General features: G+C 47.4%; 1 protein-coding gene and 1 pseudogene across 2 annotated transcripts in view; one reads left to right on the top strand and one right to left on the bottom strand.

Annotated features, from left to right (window-relative positions):
* Window positions 1–18,603, bottom strand: part of CACNA2D4 (calcium voltage-gated channel auxiliary subunit alpha2delta 4) — a 121,429-nt gene that overhangs the window by 8,621 nt on the left and 94,205 nt on the right. The window contains exons 27-35 of the mRNA XM_077178189.1: window positions 16,656–16,717; window positions 15,530–15,544; window positions 13,090–13,134; window positions 12,084–12,146; window positions 6,731–6,801; window positions 5,798–5,873; window positions 3,960–4,012; window positions 2,962–3,017; window positions 1,601–1,621 (exon numbers count right to left, since the gene is read on the bottom strand). Coding sequence (XP_077034304.1) covers window positions 1,601–1,621; window positions 2,962–3,017; window positions 3,960–4,012; window positions 5,798–5,873; window positions 6,731–6,801; window positions 12,084–12,146; window positions 13,090–13,134; window positions 15,530–15,544; window positions 16,656–16,717 — 462 coding nt within the window. The remainder of the gene's footprint in view (window positions 1–1,600; window positions 1,622–2,961; window positions 3,018–3,959; window positions 4,013–5,797; window positions 5,874–6,730; window positions 6,802–12,083; window positions 12,147–13,089; window positions 13,135–15,529; window positions 15,545–16,655; window positions 16,718–18,603) is intronic.
* LOC129119421 (uncharacterized) lies at window positions 109–5,063 on the top strand (annotated as a pseudogene). Its single transcript, XR_013182262.1, has 2 exons — window positions 109–3,098; window positions 3,196–5,063. The product of XR_013182262.1 is annotated as an uncharacterized LOC129119421 (transcript).

Genomic DNA, 18,603 nt, shown 5'->3' with positions numbered 1-18,603 from the left:
GCAGCAAAGGCAGTTGCTGTGCCTTGTTATGAACTACAGAGCCCAGATTGTGAACTCTTTCCCACCAGCATAAATCATGCACTCAAGTCAGAGGATTTACTCTGGGACATGTGACAAAATCTGCCACTTAGTTACCAATATAAAACATAGAATTTAACCAATTATCTTGTAAAATATCTTCTGAGTACATTACCATGGAGTAAAAAAAAAAAAAAAGAAACTTTTATGATCTATGGAATTCTAGAAATAGTTCTTTCTAGGCTGCATGCCTTGGCTGGAAGTATTTTTGGCTTAATTAAAAGCTTTCAGACCTGTGCTGATGTCCATAAAAGCAGAAGCCCTTATAAACACAGAGAGAAACTGAGATGCTGAGAGCAGAGAAAAATCTGTGGCAGCAAACATATCTTCTCAGCACCTCTGAAAAGCAGATTTGTATGATGAGTGCAGTCTGAATACATCACGCCCATATTCCAACAGCAAGTCTCACCTTCCCAAAAAACAAGAGAACTTGGGAAGCAGAAATAGGCTCAGTGCTGCAGAGCCAGAGGTACACAGTCAGGCAAGGGAGAGCATTAGATCCCTGATCGTTAATTCCTCTGCACATAACCCGGAAAAAATGTGTGTGCTCAATTTCTCTCTCACAAAATGTCTCCTTCGCTTCATATTTTTCGCATACACCAGCCTTGGCGTGCAGTCAAGAAAATGTTAACATCTCTGGCAAAAATCTACAGCCCCTTCTTAACAACATGTGCAATCCATTTCTTCCAGCCCCAATAGCATTCTTCCACCCTGCTACTCCCCCACACACATGGACACTCTTTTTTTTTCATCTGCAGACACCCTCTCCTGCTCTTCCTCTTCTCCATCCAGTCAGACACATTCCAACTGTCTCTATTTCTCCATCTCTGTCTCACACATATGTCTTGCTGGGCAGAGAGCAAATTGGCAAACACAAGCTAGATATGGAAGCAGGGAGATACAAACACAGCCACAGTCTGGACTCTGTCTTGGAGGAATTTCTAACTCGCCTGTAGGAGCGGATTTATGAGTTATCAGTTGAACCACTTGAAAGTCCTCCTGCATTATCCCAGAGCTGGGCTGGGATTTATCAGAAGGAGCTAAGCCATGGTGTGTGGAAAAGAAGACTTAAGTTACTTCTTAATAACTACAGTCTACAAGACCTGTGTATTTTCTCCTGCAAGAAGGCACAGGTTGGTCTTTGGTTTGGGAATAGCAGCTGAAAAGAATGGGCCAGCTGGGAACCACGGTGAAGGACATGCCATGGAACAGGGGCCACAGGCTCAGCCAGCCCAGAGCAATGAGTGATGATGCTGTCTGTGACTGCAGCTCCTCAGGAGACTCATATGTTCCTTCTTTTATCAACTTCTCAGTGACAGACCTTCAATCACCAGCTCAGCCAGCTAAATGAGCAACAGCATCTCTTCTTTGCAGAGCAGGAAACAGAGCCAGGCTCTGCCTTGGCCTTGTCACGCCTTTCTGCAAGTCCCCCACTGTACAAAGGGTGGAAAAAAGTCTTTCCTAGCCTAGGAATTTCTAGTTAAATCTATTTTTTTTTTAACTATTAGGTGGTTCTACTTACAGTGATGGAAGACAGCCTTGGCTGGAGAAGTCCCATGACACACAGACGCACAGTGATGATGGAGACAGGTGACAGATTGACAGGATGGCAATGACATGGAGACAGGAATTTGCACACAGCAGTCATGGAGGTGATGTGGGCAAGAGATGAAGGAAGCACAAAAGGAAACGGTGATGAGCAGGACAGCAGTGACATCCCCCCTCCCTTTTTGCTCTCCTCAAGCACAGACTAAATCAGGCAGAGAACATGCACAGCAGGAATGCCACACCTGCCTGTTCCCCGGAATGAGCAGTCTCTCCTGAACTGCCATGAGTACTGCACCTGCTCATCTGACTCTTCCTCACCAATTTCTGCATGGGGCCACTCCTGCTACCCTGATGGGTGTTAAACAGCAGCCAGGGCTGCTGAGGGGACAGCTGAGCTTCTACTGCCACCTCTTTGGAGGAGAGTGGGACCTAAACAGCCCCCACAGACCTCTTCTCTCTAGAGGGGAATTTTGCTTTCAAAAAATGACTGTTTCCCCATTATGCCAGGAGAATTCAGTGCAGAAGGACCCAGCCCCACAGCTGGCATGGAAGATACCACTGTCTCCACTAAAGGCACCACTAGTGATCAGTTATTAGCAAGACTAATTACAGCCCCTACTTGGCTGTGCAGAACACACCTCCCCTTCCCCTCTGAGTCTCCTCGGGGCCATTACCATCCCCCCTGCCTGCAGGGGCTGGGATGGGACTGCAGAGATTCCTGGGGTGTTTTCAGCAGGCAGCACTTCAGCTGCAGGACAGGTCACTGTATTTCAAGCCAGACACAGCCCTCTGGTGCTGTGCAATACCATGTGCCATCATCTTCTCTCTTCCAGAGCAGCTCTAGTGGGTAAGAGAAGACCCTCAGTGTGTTATTGAACTCTGAGGTTTCTGTCTGGCTTCCTGGGACCTCTGCTAGGCTCTGGAGCGCCTGCTGTTCCACCCCTGCTCTGTCCTGTCCTGTAGCAGGCTGGAAGGAAGGACTTCCAACTGGTTTTTTGCAGCTGATGGCCTCTCATCCCACTGCATATAGGGCAGGGCTCCTCAGAAAGAAGTGTCTCCCCTCTTCTCAGCAAATTACCCTGAGGGGAGCAAGCAGAGTGCTCTGAGCAGCACACACCTCACCCTGACCACCCTGGTGCTGTGGCAGCCTGGAATGGGGGTGGAAATGGGGGGAGATGATGGGATGGAAGCTGCATTCCAGTGTCTGTGGAGGAAGGGGTGTGGGGCAGAGGGCAGGCTCCTTGCACAAGGCCAGGCTTCCCTGTACAGTTTCTTCTGTCACCAGTGGCTGCAACGCTCACGTGCTATGGGGTGGCTGGACTCTTGTGTACTCACCATCTGCCAAGTTGTCTGAGTGCCAGAAGCTACTCATGTTAAACTCCAAAAGGAAGCTGTCAAAAGAGCAAGAACAGAGGATGCTTTTTCAGCAGCCTGGAAGGATGCAGGTGTCAGGGAGATGGCCCTGTCGCCCAGTGAGTATCAGTTCAAAAATGTTTACTACAAATTTCTGGCAGTGCAAGTCTGATTTTTTAGATTTTTAAATTTTTTTTTTCCCTCTCCACATGCTAGAATGTAGCTCTGTATTGTGGGATCTGTACTGTGGAAGATCTCAATGGGCTTTTTCCTGTGCAAGGGGCTTGTCAGTGAAGGAAGGAACAAGGATGGCAGCCCCTGAGGCTGGGAGGGGATTCAGCCACTATGGGACTCACCCGAGGAGCAGGCTTGATGGCCATCAGAAGCCCAGACTCTGGCTGTTTGGAGGTAACTACATGGAATTGTTGTGTACCAACAGGCTAAAACCCTCAGAGCCGGACCTTTACCACATCTCCCCTTTTGCACACCCAGCAAGCTGAGCAGTGGCACTTCCATCCTAATTTGAGCTTGAACTCTGATTCACCCCAGGAGTCTGAGGTGAACCCAAACCCAGAGGAGAGCCTCCCCTCTCTCCCCCCTTGCCTGGCACTCAGACCTGAGCTGCTGGGCTTGCTGCCTTCAGCCTTGTCCCCCTGTGAGAGGAAGATGTGCATTCGCTCCTCACGGGCAAGAGCACTCGGCACCGAGGATCTGCACAGAGCCCCAGGAGACCCAAGTCCTATTTCTGACTCAGGCACTTTGTACTGAGTGATTTCAGGTAAATCCCAGACCCTCTGTGGGCCTCTGCCTCTCAAAATGGCAATAGTAATAGCTTTCTGTCTCCCAGGAGCACAGTGCAGAGCTGAATGTCAGGAGAAGGCTGACAGCAAAGCCCTACACAGGGGCTTCCACTTGCAGCTTCCCAGCTCTTGCCCCTCCTGGTGTGAGCCTCCCAAACACCCCCATCTTTTGGTACTCACATGAGGAAATCACTTATCAGCCACTTCACTGCAGCTACAAAGGCATAAATTGGCTGGAGAACAAAAGAAGAAATGAGAAATACCATAAGGAGCTGGTCAGAGAATTTATAATTGTTATGCAGGACCCCACGTTTTAGACCAAGTCCCTCCACTGATCAGAGCTCTTGAAGACAGGCTGGAAATACAAGGTCTGGGCATCACTGGAAAATGTTCAAAATACATCAAAAGCCAGCAGAGCTGCCCTGCTACTAATAATACCTCCTCACCCCCTCCCCATGAGGGTCAGGGAGTTTATCAGGAATGTATGAAGGACTTTGAAGATGTAATTGCTTGATGATTTCTCTCCAGTGTGGATGACCTTCAGAGCTCAGAGCAGGAGAGAAACACAGCTAAATGGGACAGCACCAGTTTAGGATGCTTTTGTGTTCTGAGAGCAAGTGGTGTTTCTGGGACAAGTGACAGCACTGCCCAGGATTTAGTATTATCTGCCATTGATTGATTATGCTTAACTGTGCTTTCATCCAGCTTTTCCTCAAGATGGCATGACTTCTATCATCTTCTTGCTTTTCAGCTACAAATTGGAAATCCAGCATTATCCCAGGGACAATTCATCTGCAGAGGATAGTGCTGCTTCTTTTCCTCATGGCAACCACGTCTAATTTTCATCTCCCCCTCTCATAATCATGCCCATGTCCTCAAACCCAAAACAGATGTGGCAGTCACGGGATGCAGGATAATGTTCCATTACTGATGACTTCTCTTCAGGCAAAATAAATCAGAAAATAGTAAAATGTAGAGATGGTTGGCAATTTGACTGATTTTTATGTCTATATATGAAAAACTGGCTTTTCTTGATTTCTTCCTTTTCAAGGGTTTTGCTAAGAGGGGAAGATGAGAGATGGAGGCTGAATGCTCTCCTTTTTATTTTCTTCCCAATTCACCTCATTTTTGGCAGCTCATAGTTTGTGACATTTCTTTCAGTAATCAGGATTGGAGGATATAATCAAGCAAATATTTTCACTACAATAATCATATGTTATCTAGCCAGCTCAAGTATAGCCATTGCAAACCAGACATTATTAAATAAAGTGTTATTGTTAAGAATGTTGTTAAAAGGTTAAAAGGCAGTATTTTGTTGAAAATTCTTTTACTGGAAAAAAATTACAATGTTACACTGTAAGGGTACTTCCTGCACTCCTTCCAGTATCAAAGGATCATAACAGTAATGAACACATCCCTGTTTAGGGTTGTGTCAAGCAGTTTGAAGTGGCCTAAGTGTTGAGTAGTTACTTTGTTTTGCCTGTCTGAGGCAAGGTTAGGAAGGTGGAGTGGGATTGGAGTATGAGTTTGTATCAGCCTAAAGAGAGGTTGCTTTTGGGTACTTCACTCTGTTAGTTTGTTCCCTGGGCTACCAGCATTCTCCCTCTCCTGCTCCAAGCTCACTCATCCTTCCCCAATGACTGTCAGTTTTCCTCAGATGCTCTGTTCCCTGACACTGCAACTCTCCTTCTTGAGCTGAATAAAAACCATGCCCTGTAAAAGCATTCCTGTTCATTTCAGCTGCTAGCTGATTGCTTGGCTCCCAGGAGAACCTGCCATAGTTTAGCTCCTGTTCTTTCCCTGGTCCTTCCAATTTTCAGTGAGATCCTACATGGCAACAGAGTGCCACACTGAAAACCAACATCAGTGGCCACCACAGCTTCAGGAATCTGCCTGAGGTGAGTTTGGACAGTGGCATCCTGAAAGCAAACATCTCCTGAAGTCTCTAGGGCAATGTTGGAGCTGCCCTGCAGGAGGAAGCCTGGCCAGGGAGGTGGTGCATGGTGACAGCTACGTACGCTGAGCAGGGGCCGGGCGCCGCTGTGGTGGTGGTAGGGCACCTTGCACATTGCCTGGTAATCATACATGGTCACCCTGCAAGCAAAACACAACAGGCAAGCAGTCAAAAGCAAGCCATGCAACCCCCCATGGGACAGACATATCAGCTTTTTCTCAGAAATGTCAGGTATGAACTGTTTCTTGGATTCAGGAAAGCAGTGACCTGATCACACGTGTCTTTGCTGTTTGGCCAGTGCTGGATCTTGCAGAGCAAGAAATACAGGCTCTGGATTAATGTAACTGGGTCAGCACAGGAGGAAATATGTCCCTAATTTCACACAGTGAGTAAAGCAAGCTATGAAGCAGAGGAATTATAATTGTAACTACCTCAGGTCCCCCTAGTTCCTGCTTTCAAGCCACTGAAACTCTGAACTCTCTTTTGACATTGGCTGAGGGAGTGGGGTGAGATGAACAGAGGTATTTTTACTAGAGAGAGAAATGTGGTCAGCCAGCTGCAATGCTGCATCTGTGGGGCTCTCAGACAACCACTCCCCAGAAAGGCTGAGTGGCAGGAGGAACTGAAGCACTTCTGTACCCAAAAATGCCAAGAAATGTTTCCCATAACATCTTGCCCTGGGAAAGACAGAGAAGCAGATGCTCTCTGGCCACACAGAGGTTGGAAGTTTCTGTCTCTCTCTGTGTTTTGCAGCAGATGGAAGAGCAAGAGATGAGGAGAAACAGGAGAAACATCATCATCATGTGTGCTGATGGTGGCTGAGCCAGGGAGCAGATGGGGCAGGTAGCTAAAGAAGCTCTTGTGTCTGGATAAGAGAGTCACCAGCATCACCAGCATGTGCATTTTCCCTGCTCAAGTGCTTCTCAGAGGGACCAACATGCTCTGACCCACGCAGCAGCAAAGAACAAGAAGCACAGTGTGGAGATCCCCCACTTACCGCCTGAACATGCCCATGTTTAGCAGCTGGGTCATCACTGAGCCATCCACTGCACCAAAAAATTTTCCAGTCTGCAAGCAAAAAAAAAGAGAAAAATAGAATAAACTGTAAATTTTCCAAATGTTCCATGGCTCCAGCTGATCTAGCTTGTCTGGAGGCTGCTGTACACAAGGAGGGTTTTTGTAAGGAGGAAATGCTGAGCTTTTGTCCTTTGGCTGGTTGGAAAGCTTGAGGGAGGACTTCCCCCAACACCAGCTGGGCATCCTGCACCATTCCTAGCATGCTTGGAAAAGATTTAGCCCACATAAGTCCCTGTGGCTTGTCAGAAAAAGGCAAGACTCTCAAGCTGCAGAGACCCAGGCATGCTGAATCATTGGAAGCCTGGACTCTCTCATGAGTTATTGGGAATCCATATTCTCTGGATCTGAATGCCTGAGTCTTCCATCTGAGCCTCTCTGCTACCCATGGGCACTGTGGTTTTGGAAACCTCTGCTCTCCTGCTGCCCTAGGTGAACTGGCCCACCATGCATGAGATGTGCAAACTGTGCATGTACAGATTTCTTTAGGTAGCAAATGCAATATTACAGCTCACTGCTGTGTGAGTTCTGAGCAGGCAGTGGCCCAAACAACACAACACAAAGCCACCCATCCCTGTAGCTTACATACTGTGCACTGGCACAGCTAGGACTGAGTTGCATTTGGGGGGACAACAACCCCCCAGTTCTGCCTGCATGGCCAAACTAAAGGTGGGGCTTGTGGCCCTCTGGTTCCATATATACCTTGGAGTCAATAACCTCAAATAAGGACCCAATCTCAAATCTGCTAACTGCTGCTTTAAAGATTTCCTCAAACAAACAATTCTGGCCTTCCTGATTATTAAACCATGACAAACATATTGCAAAAATGCTTCAAACCTGTCAAGTCCACTGCTTTGTTCACAGGCAAGTAAATGAAATGTTTGTAAATAATAAAAGTGCAGGTATGAGCTGTCCTCTCTCTGTTTTCCTGGCTCATGGGTCCTGACAGAGTAAGTAGCTCCCATGTGTTATGGAAGCATTCACACAGTCTGGGATGTTTTGCTTTTCCACTGATAGGCTAGCAGTCATTTAGCACGTACTAGCAGATGACAGATGACTTCATTTATTTGAGTGGGACATTTCCACAAAAAAAGTCCAAACTCTTAGGCAGATTTACCTAAGATCACATGGTAATCATCCAGCAGTAGTGTTACGTGGTTATGAGCCTCTTCCCAAAAGGCTTTAGAAGTCATTTCACTGCACAAATTGATGCATAACATCAACTCCCCTTCGAGCATTTAGGCTGTAATCGTCTCAGTCCAATGTGCCTGAGCAAGCTCTAACTTTTTTCACCTCCCTCGCTCTTTCAATCTGATTAGGGTGGTGAAGAGGCCAGCTGCTTCCATTTAATACCAGTCTGCAGACCCAGCAGTGAGATTTAACACAGTGCAAGCTGCAGGCAGTGGGACAAGGAGAGGGGGCCACTGCAAGGCTGTAAATGAGGCCCATCCTGTCAAGAGAGGCTGATGTCTGGCTGAATTTCTCCGTGCAGGACATCATTTGTATAGGTGTAAGAATGAGCAGCTATTAGTGCAAGCAAGAGTATGGCCAGGGAGTGTGTTCAGAAAGGCATCAGCAAACTGGCCTCCAACAGCAAACCAGACATTCAGAGCTTGCTGCTGTTTTAGGTACCCCATGCAGGCAGTAACAGAGAAAAGCATCACTTGGCAGAAACCAAAGCTGTCCCATACTGGAGCAAGGTTTTGTAAAGCAGCTCTCATCACATCCTGCTTCCTCCAGTGACTGCTGCTCTCCTGGGCATCCCTCTGCTGTGTTTCTCCTAACTCCCATCTCTGGGCAAGTTTCCATTTCAGGGGTTGACAGCACAAAGCATTGCTCTGACATCCTGCATGACACAGGCTGTGTCACTCCCCCCTGCAGCTGAGTGTGCAGGCACATGTGCAGGCTGTGCACAGCAAAGACATGCAACCCCGAGCACAAACATGACTCAAAAGCTACATCACTGCTCACATGCACCCATGCTTTGCTGGCTCATTGAGCAATTTACACTTTTTGTACACTCAGAAGCTGCAGACAAACAGGATCTGCCAAATTGCCCAGGCTTTGGGCAGGCAGGCAGCCTCCTCCTCCAGCATGGCTCAAACAGAGCCAGCTCTTGCTTCTCCACAAGCTCTGAGCTCTGGTGGCATCCTGACCTTTTGGCTGCCTCTCTGCACCCTGCTCCTGGAGTCCCACCTGGGCAGAGCTTGCAGACATCCTCTGCAAAATGCCTCAGGCAGAAGGCAGCAATCTTAGAAAAAGAGGTTTAGTGAGAGAGGGAACATCTGGATGCAGCAGGCGGAGGGAGCTCAAGACCTGGGATCCACAGCTGTGCCTAGGACTGGCAGTGAGAAGCAGCTAAAAACTCAGGGGTGGCTGTGGGGCCACAGCTGCAAACACGACAGAAAGAGCAGAGCAGCCCTCCCTGCAGCACAGCCTGACCCTGCCACTTATTTTCCCTTCCTCCCAGAGCACCTGGTCCTCACTCACTCCCTTCTCCTGGCTCTGTGTTTTAACTCTTTGTTCCCTCTGGGATGAGGCTGGATGGGGAGATTAGCTCGAATTAAGAGATTACCCATTCTTCCCCAAGTAATCCTGCAGGGAGCTTCCAACTTGTCACTCATTAAAATCCTGAGTCCCTTTTCCATGGTGGTTTCCAACTGCCAGTAAGCTTCCTGCTGCCTTCATACAGAGGTTATTAGAGCCAATCCCTCACCCTGATCCCCCATCCCAAGGGCAGAGGAGAGCAGAGCCTGAGCCACGCTGTCCTCACCCCATTCCTGTGGGAAGCTGCTCTGATTCCCAGTGTGGTCACCCAGGGAAGGAGGTGCAGGCAGCAGGCAGCTCTGGCAGGCAGAAAAGCCAAAATACCCACAAAAACCCAGGTACAGGATTTTTTTTTGGCATTTTTTAAATGGATGCCTTAAGGAAAAACTACAGGATGGGTCAGGGAAGGCCACACAGCAGCAAGTGATCCCATGCAGCAACATCCAGGTGGCATCTAGGAAACCCAGGGTATTGATTTAGTGCTGTCTTGAATTCCCTGTAGGGTTTAATGGTGTGGAGACTCATGGTGTCACCAGGAAATAAAAACAGTGACTGGAACAGGATAAAGAAATCAGAAAAAAAAAAAACAGTGGTGAACTCTCTGAAGTCAGGGAAGGTAAAAGCTGGAGGAGGACAGCTCTGGTGCTTGCCAAAATGCCTGATCTTGGAGGTATGTGGATAATGTTTATAATTTACCCAAATCCTCTATAATGCCATGTTTCTGCAAATCAGATCTTTCAGAGATGAGCTTTGGAAAAACCTATTTTCCATAAGATGCAGGAAAAAGTACTGAGGCAGAGCCCAGGAGGGCAGTGTTGAGGTCACACAGGTGACATGGTAGCTAAAGGGCATAGCTGATGGACACATGTCATAGGAATCAGTCTTTGAAAATGCCATGGGTGTCAGAGGAGAAAGCAATTCCCAAGACCACCAGCCCATCCCAAAAACTCAGTAGGGCCTGGCCACCCAGAGTGGGGAGCCAATGCAACTTTTGCAGCATTTCCCTCCCTTAGTCTTTAAGTTCTATTTGCTTTTTTGGTTTTTTGGCACACCATGTCATTGAAGGGACACTTCTACCAGACTGTTCAGTGTGCTGGGTAGGGCACTTTTCCCTTTCCTACAGAAAAGAGGTTGGTTATCCCTTGCAATAAGCTCCCCTTGGTATCTGCCTTTATCCCCCCTGGTGCCTCTGTGTTGCTGATTGGTTTTGCTCTGTGAGTCTCAGAGTCTCATCTCAGGCTCTCTGAACTCACTGTGCAGTGCCTGCAGAATGCACATTCTCACCTTTTTCTTTTGCCAGCCTATTCTGAATATGCTAACCAACCCAAGCCCAGGTGGGAAACCATGGGACTCATATAACTGATGTTTTCCATCTGAACAGCCATCTAAAAATTATTCTTCTTTCTCTTCTGTCCCAGCTACTTTGTCCCTACTTCATGCTTCACTGTTTCACCAGGTTCTTGCAAGGGACTCAGTTCAAGGCTGAAGAGAACTGAAATTCCATAGGTTATCTAGTCTCCCTTATCTCCTGATTTTGTCATGCTTTCAAAGAACTATAGCTGATAAGTTTTCTTCCTTGTGGAAACTGTGCTGCTTGTGCCAATTGCATCCACCAGGAATTCTGTTACCTTAATTTCCATTTCAATCAGTTTGTCACATGCTGAAGAAAATAATTTCTGGCATTGGACTTGCTGCCTTTTGGAAATACCCAAACTGCATTTGTTAACACGAGTACAATGGCAATTTTAATGAAACTCTGCAATTCTGTCAGTAACAAAACCCCTTCATTTCCCACTTCTTCTCTAAGCCCACTCTTACTATTGACTTATTGCTTTGTAGTTTATGAGACTGTTCCCACATATCACTTTCTGATGTCCAGAATTATGGGGTTTAATTATTTTGAAAGAAAAAGCTCTGTGGTGAATTTATCAGAGAACAGAAAAGTGCAGCTCAACCATGCAGTGGCTGGTAGTATTGATTTTACCCAGCTGCACAGGATCTCACATCAAACTTGCACCCCTTCAGCTCCCTAGAAATGGCTGTGGAACCACACACCTAATTTTTCTTTCTATTCTGAGCCTTCTCCCTTGCTCCTTTCACCTCTGCAAATTCAGTAAATTCTCCAATTCTTTAGGTGTGTTCCTGCTTCCAATTTACTTAAATCATTTTGTCTTCATTTTTTGATTTTAGCATTTTGCTCTTACCATCCCCTCAATTTGCTTTCCTGAAGAACACCTTGACTTCAGAAGCACTCAAAAGTGCTGCTCCCTTCCCTTCCCTTCCCTTCCCTTCCCTTCTCTTCCCTTCCCTTCCCTTCCCTTCCCTTCCCTTCCCTTCCCTTCCCTTCCCTTCCCTTCCCTTCCCTTCCCTTCCCTTCCCTTCCCTTCCCTTCCCTTCCCTTCCCTTCCCTTCCCTTCCCTTCCCTTCCCTTCCCTTCCCCTGTCTCAGATCATCTTTCAATAGCATCTGTGCCAAGGGAACGCAGTCTAATTTCCTTTCTTCTGATCAAAAGATATTTTGACTAGTTCCTTCCTTATCACAGCAAACTCCTTCCTCAGCTAGGATGTGCTGTCACTCTGCTGGGAGCCTTCCCCCTCACTGCACAGTTTAATTTAATTACACCCAGCCACCCTTATTACACAATTCAACTTCATTTGTTTTAAGCAGCTCTGGTGGGTTATTCAGGAACAAGCAAACCCCGCTCTCCTCCTTTTCTTATGCTCTCTTACCTCTTCAGGTATTTTGGAAACAAGTATAAAGCCATTGTTGTCAATGAGGAAGCAGTTCAGAATCTGCAGAGATGGAAGAGAAGCAATATTAAAGATGGCTTTTATGGCTTTTCCTCTGTTTGTGTTCAGGATGGAGCAGTGTGGGTTTGTGATGATGCCAACAGCCTTGGCATTTCAACACCAAGCCCCCCAGCTCAGCTACCATGAGTTTCACACAATTCTTTTCCCTCTCTGCCTCCATTTTGAGGCATTGAGTCCATGAGCTGTGACAGATTTTGTCTCTAGCTGGGGCTCTGTGCAGGCCTAGCAGGCTGTGAGCCACACTTAAGGCAAGGCATCCTTGCAAATTGTACCCTTGTACAAATACAAGGGTATTTGTAGTGCTCTTCTCTTTAGTAAAATGGTATCTAATACTTTCCATCTTCAGGTGTCAGAGTTTTATAACCAGTCACAAAATAACCCTCTCCCCACCACTGAGTATCACTGCTGATCTACTTTTATTTTGCAAAGCAGGAAATAGAGGCACGGAGTTTGGATGAAAACCCTTTCCTGCAGCCTGCAGGAAAAACTAGAAAGCAGAGAAAATCCTACATGAACACAAAACAAAAAAATCTCTGGTGATCTCACTTTTCAGGGCAGATGAGCTCCTGTCTCACATATTCCTGATACCAAGGCAGAAGCAGTGGCATAAACACAAAGAGAGTGTCCAGCATGCATGTCATGCTGCCAGCCGCTTTTTTTTGGGAAGATCTGGGATGCCAGGGAGACAGATTTAAAGGAGATGGACTTTCACTGGCTGGAATCCCAATGTCTCTGCCCTGGCCCAGCTGGGGGGAAGACCTAAACTGCAGATTTGTCTCATTACTATGACATCCTGTCCCCCAGCTGTGCAATCTCTTGTGAGGAGACAACAGACACTGCCTTTTTTGGGGAGACAGAGATCCCCATGGAGCAGGTGGTCAATCACACCCACCACAGGTACAGAGAAGAAACTGAGGCAACTTACATCATCCTGACAGCTCAGTGGACAGGCACCATCAAAGCCACTGCACTGCAACGGGAAAGCAGAGAATTAACCATGGTGGGAAGGAAACTTCCCAGTGTGACCATGCAGGAGCTGCTCTGGCAGTCACTCCCCCACCACCAGAGGCTTTCACTGCTGGGACTGAAGCAGCAGCAGCTACAGTGACCCCACAGATCTCTGACACCCCACACTCACACAGCCAGACAAGTTTTCCTTACTCATTCAACTCCAGGTTTCCCATAGCAGGCTCTCAGACATCCAGAACATTAAAGCAACTTATTAATGGCGCAGCAACACAGAAAGAGCTCAAGCATGTGCCTCTGAGGAGGGGCCCCAAACAAAGGAAACTGGGCTTTTATACCCTCACAGCCCATGTGTGATCATCTGGGGTCATCCTGCTGGGACATCTGCTCCTGCTGTGTCTCCAGGTGGCCGGACACCTGGCTGTCCCACATGTCCCCATGGTGGCCTTTGTTGTGCAAAGGGTCAGTGCCAGGTCACAGCCTCTTGCCTGGGGCTCCCAGAGCTCAACCTGCAGCTGCAGCCAGAGCCACCTGCACTGAGTATATCCCTCAGCACATGGCATGAGCTCATCTTACTGTCTCCCCCTTGGGAGTGCTGGGCTGAAGGTTTGCAGAACAGCATCCCAGACAGCTCTGCAATTCAGCTGGCATTTCCACCAGGACAAGCTTGGCAGCACCCCCAGGTCAGCCACTCCAGCTCCCCACCTCTACCAGCAACATCCCCTCTCCTGAGGGCTCAGATCCTACACCTGCCTCCCTGACATGTGCCCAGCAGGACCTGTGCACTCCGAGCAGAGGAGGCACTTGTAAAGAAAGGGCAAAAGCAAAGGTTATTGTGCACCAGGGAGAAACCAGCATGCATTTCAGCATCTGTTAGTATCTGGACTAAGAACATAGCATGGTATTTTAGATCAGGGTTCTTCTCAGGCAGGGATTTTTTTGTTGTTGTTGTTGCTGTTGGTTTCTTTATTCTCCAGACATCTAATGATAAAATAGGATGTGAATGGTGCACATGTAGCCCAAGGCAGCATCCACTTCTTTCATTTAGAATTTCTGCGTAGTGGACTTGACATGTGTTTCACAACACTGAACTGGGTGGGCACACGAGGGGTTAAGTGGTGAGTAACAAAGCCCTTCAGGTGCTTATTGATTTCATAATTGTTCAGAGTTTGCCGTGGCTGCATGTGTCTGTCTCTTTGTGTTATTTTTTAATTCTATTTTCTCCACTAGCAGAGGGAAGAAAGCTGACACAGTGTTGCCTTTTCTGTGCATGGAGTCCCCTTCCTGCCAGAGGTTTTCTGCGGTCAGGGAAGGACACTGACATAGCACATAGCCTGTCTGCTTTCAGCCTGCTACCCACTATTTTCTCAAAACCCTTAGACATAAAATCCAACCCCTTTTCTGGGTGATTCTCAGTAACAAGAGGTAAATTGGCCATTCCAGACCACAACAAGACCGTAACTTTCAGTTAGAATTTGTTTCTCCCCTTGAGTTTTGCAGAAAAAAACCAATTTTCTGTCCCTCTGTTCAACTTCAGTTGAGGTTGGAGATGCCTGAGTTTGTTTCAAGTCCCACAGCTTTGCAATATCACATGCTCACACTCTGAATCCAGCTGGCTTTTTGAGACTCTCGGGATGATGGTTTAAAAAAAAAAATTCCTTTATCCACAGTTGCAAGCACCATCTCACCCCTGCCTCACCACAAAGCAACACATGGTTGTTTTATTTCCCTGGATGTATTCCCAGAGGTCACCTTGTGCTTCACCCTGCAGGTTCTTTCCTTTGGTCAGCAGAGAAACATGGCCACAACAAACCACAGTTATGGCCTTGGGGGATAACAAATTCAGAGCCCAGGGTTCAGATATCAGCACAGAAACCCAGGTGAACCACAGTGGTTTTCCACAAGAAGGGCTCGTGTCTCACACATCCTCCTCAGCAGAGTGAGGGCTGAGTCTCACTGCCACTGCACTTCCAGACCTGGAGAAGTTCCAGCAGTGCCTGCTGCTGGGCTGGCCAAGCAGCAGCAGCAGCAGCAGCACAGCCAGGACCCTGCTTTGAGAGCACTGGCAGCTTGCAGGGAGCCCCTGAGAGGGGGCAGAGCTGAGCCTGTGCTCTCTGGTTTTTCTGAGATGATATCTGCTGCTCCCTCCTCAGAGACCAGCCCACCTCACAGCATCCTCCTGCTGTTGGTCAGGTCTCTGTGACCCAGAGCAGTTTGAGCTTTGCCAAAGATACTTAATTACTGTGAAGACAAACACAGCCTGTGACAGGTTTGGACCCTCTCCAGAGGCTACAGACAAGGGACAGTGCCTATGATATGCTGGCACACAAATGACACAATTAGGAAGCCAAGCCAGGCATGCTAGGATGCCTCCCTGTCTCCAGCTTTTGTCCACTTACATCAGTGTCATTGGGCTGGGAGGCACAGTGTGGACATCCAGAGCAGCACAGCATCAGTGAGGCAGGAGAGAGAGAGAAAACAAAATCTGTTAGTCATTCCTCTGTCCAACAGTGCTCACATCCTGGGAAAGCACATGGAGCCTTTTTTCACACCAGCACCTACCAGGGCCACGGCTCACAGCCACTTGGCACACAGGCCTCCTTCACCTGCTTTCATAAGGCCTCCCAGCTTCACTTAACACCCATGAGGGCTTGTTTGTGTGAGAGCTGCCTGGCTATGGCCCTGAGCAGGGTGTTTAAAACTAAGCTCTCTGTTGCTGTTTCAGGATCGCTCATGTGCTTTGCAGAAATCTTTTTAGCTCAGGTTAGGTTTATGTGATCCCCACCTGCAAGGATGCTCCTGTCATCACAGAGCAGCTTCCTGCCCTCCTACCTTCTCTGTCATCCCTGTCTGATGACAGTTCTCTCTCCTGACAGCAGAGAGCTGCTTTTGCTGTGTGCTGCTACAGTCCTGTCATGCTCACCCCTCCAGCACACCCCCCTGAAAGCAAAGCCTGGGAAGAAAGCCCCTGGGTGATGAGGGAAAGGTGTTTCATTTGTCTTGCTTTCCAGACCAGGGGAGTTGTTTTAATTATTTCACTTCCTTCACTCCAGAAGAGTATCTAATATTAGGACAACAATCAAAAGCATATCCCTGGAGCAAATAATTTTTATTTTGGCAAGCTGGTAGCGTTTTGTTATCATTATCAAGATGATAAGAGAAGGCAGTAGATTTTTTTTTCTGTGTGCCCAAAATTGCAGATTTCCATGAGTTTTCTGAAAGGCTGAATGAGCCCAAGCATATTTCCACAATTAAATGTGTCACATTCAGCCCAGCTAATGCCAGGCCAGGATGCTGACACTGTCACCACGGCATCTGCAGAACAGACTCATGGCTCACACGGCATTAGTGCTGTCAAAGGATTACAGAAATGTGTGACTTCAAACTAATCTACTTCATAAATCTTTTAATATGAATTCCACAAAAGCCCTCATTAAAATGCCATCATATGTGATGTAACATAGCATTGACCTTGCTGACAAAGAGCACTGAATTGTGTCTCTGCATGATTGCTGATGCTCTTACCTGTTGCATGGCCATCCAAAACTTGCGTTGCAGCAAATCCAGCTTTATTTGCACACCCACAGCTGCAGAGAACAAAAAAAAAAGGAGAGGATCAAAAGAGGAGCATTAAAGACAAATACAAGTTGGGAAAAGAGGAGTAAATATTTGCCCAAGGTGATGGGATGGAAATCACAACTGCAACCTGCCTCCAAGTGTGAATGGTAAGCGCTGAGTCAGACTGCCAAGTGAGAGTCAGAGGTTTAACAAGGGAGAGGAAAAGGGGACACTGACTGTACCAAGGTACTGAGATTTCCCTCACACTAAACACTCTGAAGCTTCAAACAGATCAACAACAACACCACCAAAAAAAAAAAAAAAAAAAAAAAAGAAATCCCCCAAAAGCCCCCCAGGGTGGCATGAGCTTTTGCCTTTGTCTTTTTATGGAAGTTTGTGATCACCCCAGCCTCAACTCTTATACCACACAGCATCAATCAGAAATAAAGTAGGCCAGTGAGGAAGGGATTAATTTGAAAACCCACCTGTCTCAAGGGGGAACCACAGAGATTTAGGTTTTTCCTAAGCCACTACAAAAGCACAGAATAATGAATGCCACTTGACAGGAAGTCGATTATGAATAGTGATTTGTTACCTGGTCCCAGCCTAGTGCACGGTGGGCTAAGCAGAACTCTGTGTGTATGTGTGTTTCTTAATGAAGTGTGTCCTAATTTCCTGGCTTAATTTCCCTTCTATCCCCAGCATCATGCTCCTGAATTAAGGCATAGTTGCAGAGGAGAAAGGATGGTGCAGGGTGTCCCTGACAGGACAAGCTGGCTGTCCCTGGGTAGGCTGCCTACAAGCACACACAATAACCAGTGCAGTCGTGCACAGCCTGGCGTGGTGATGGGGAACAACTGGGCTGTGTGTCAACTAGTTGAATCCAAGAGCTCTGGAGGAATTACAGCCTCAAGCAGGACCTTGAAATAGAATATAAAGTGCAAGTGAGGGAGAAAAAGTAATACAGGGAGGGAGATCTGGGGCCTTTTTCACAACCACCAATATCAGGAGGATGAAGTATTGCTGTTTCTAGAGATTTCCTCTGAATTAAAAGGAGCTTCAAAGGGGGGAACAGATCCTTTAAATCTGAATCATGCCGTGTGGGTGCTTTTAAGCTAACAGTGTGATCTGATGCTCTAATTCAAATGGGTATGAATTAAAACTCGAGTATGCAATGGTATATTTTCTTGCCTCATGTACAGAGACCCTAGCACCTGGCATCAGCTCTGTGTTTTATACCAGTGTCCTTGTCACATTCCTACTGCTGGTACATCTTACAAATCCCATCTATCAGAGGCACATTTCTCATCCAGCTCTCCCTGCTGCAAACTGAATCTGACTGCCTGTCTGTGGGGGAAAGGAATGATTCTGTGCAGCTGCACTGCCCTAAGCCTCGCAGAGCACAAACCAGGCAGGACAAAGAATGCAAACAAAGGAGGAAGGACAGGGCTGAGTCTGGCCTGGGTGAAGATTCCCCAGCTTCAGCAAGGCTGTGGCAGGCTTGGTTTGGCTTGGTGCCCTGCTGGCAAACCGACACGCCATGACAGCAGGCAAGCGGTGCTGTTGCTGCTGAGTCCCATGAGGCCCACGCACCCAATTTGGTACACAGCTTTAAATAAATTCATCCTTTCAAACCAGCTCAAGGAAGAGTCCTTCCCCTTATCACAGCAGATCACATCAATGGGACTGAGCATTACCCAGGACATACAGTTTTCATGAGACTTGAAGAGGAGTCGATACCTACATAACTAACCTTGCAATGCAGACTTACACAGTGGCTCATGTTTTTGCCACTGGGAACACTTGGCCTCAAATTGTTCTTCAGAGAGGTTTTAGACCCTGGTTGTAAATCCTTGCTTCTGCCCAGGAGGCATAAGCAGCACATACCCAGCCTGGACAGAGCTGCCTGCAACAT

This window comes from Agelaius phoeniceus, chromosome 5 (genome assembly GCF_051311805.1).
Source record: "Agelaius phoeniceus isolate bAgePho1 chromosome 5, bAgePho1.hap1, whole genome shotgun sequence".
Lineage (NCBI taxonomy): Eukaryota > Metazoa > Chordata > Aves > Passeriformes > Icteridae > Agelaius > Agelaius phoeniceus.
Note: the sequence above shows the minus strand (reverse complement) of the source record. Positions and strands in the feature narration are given on the sequence as shown.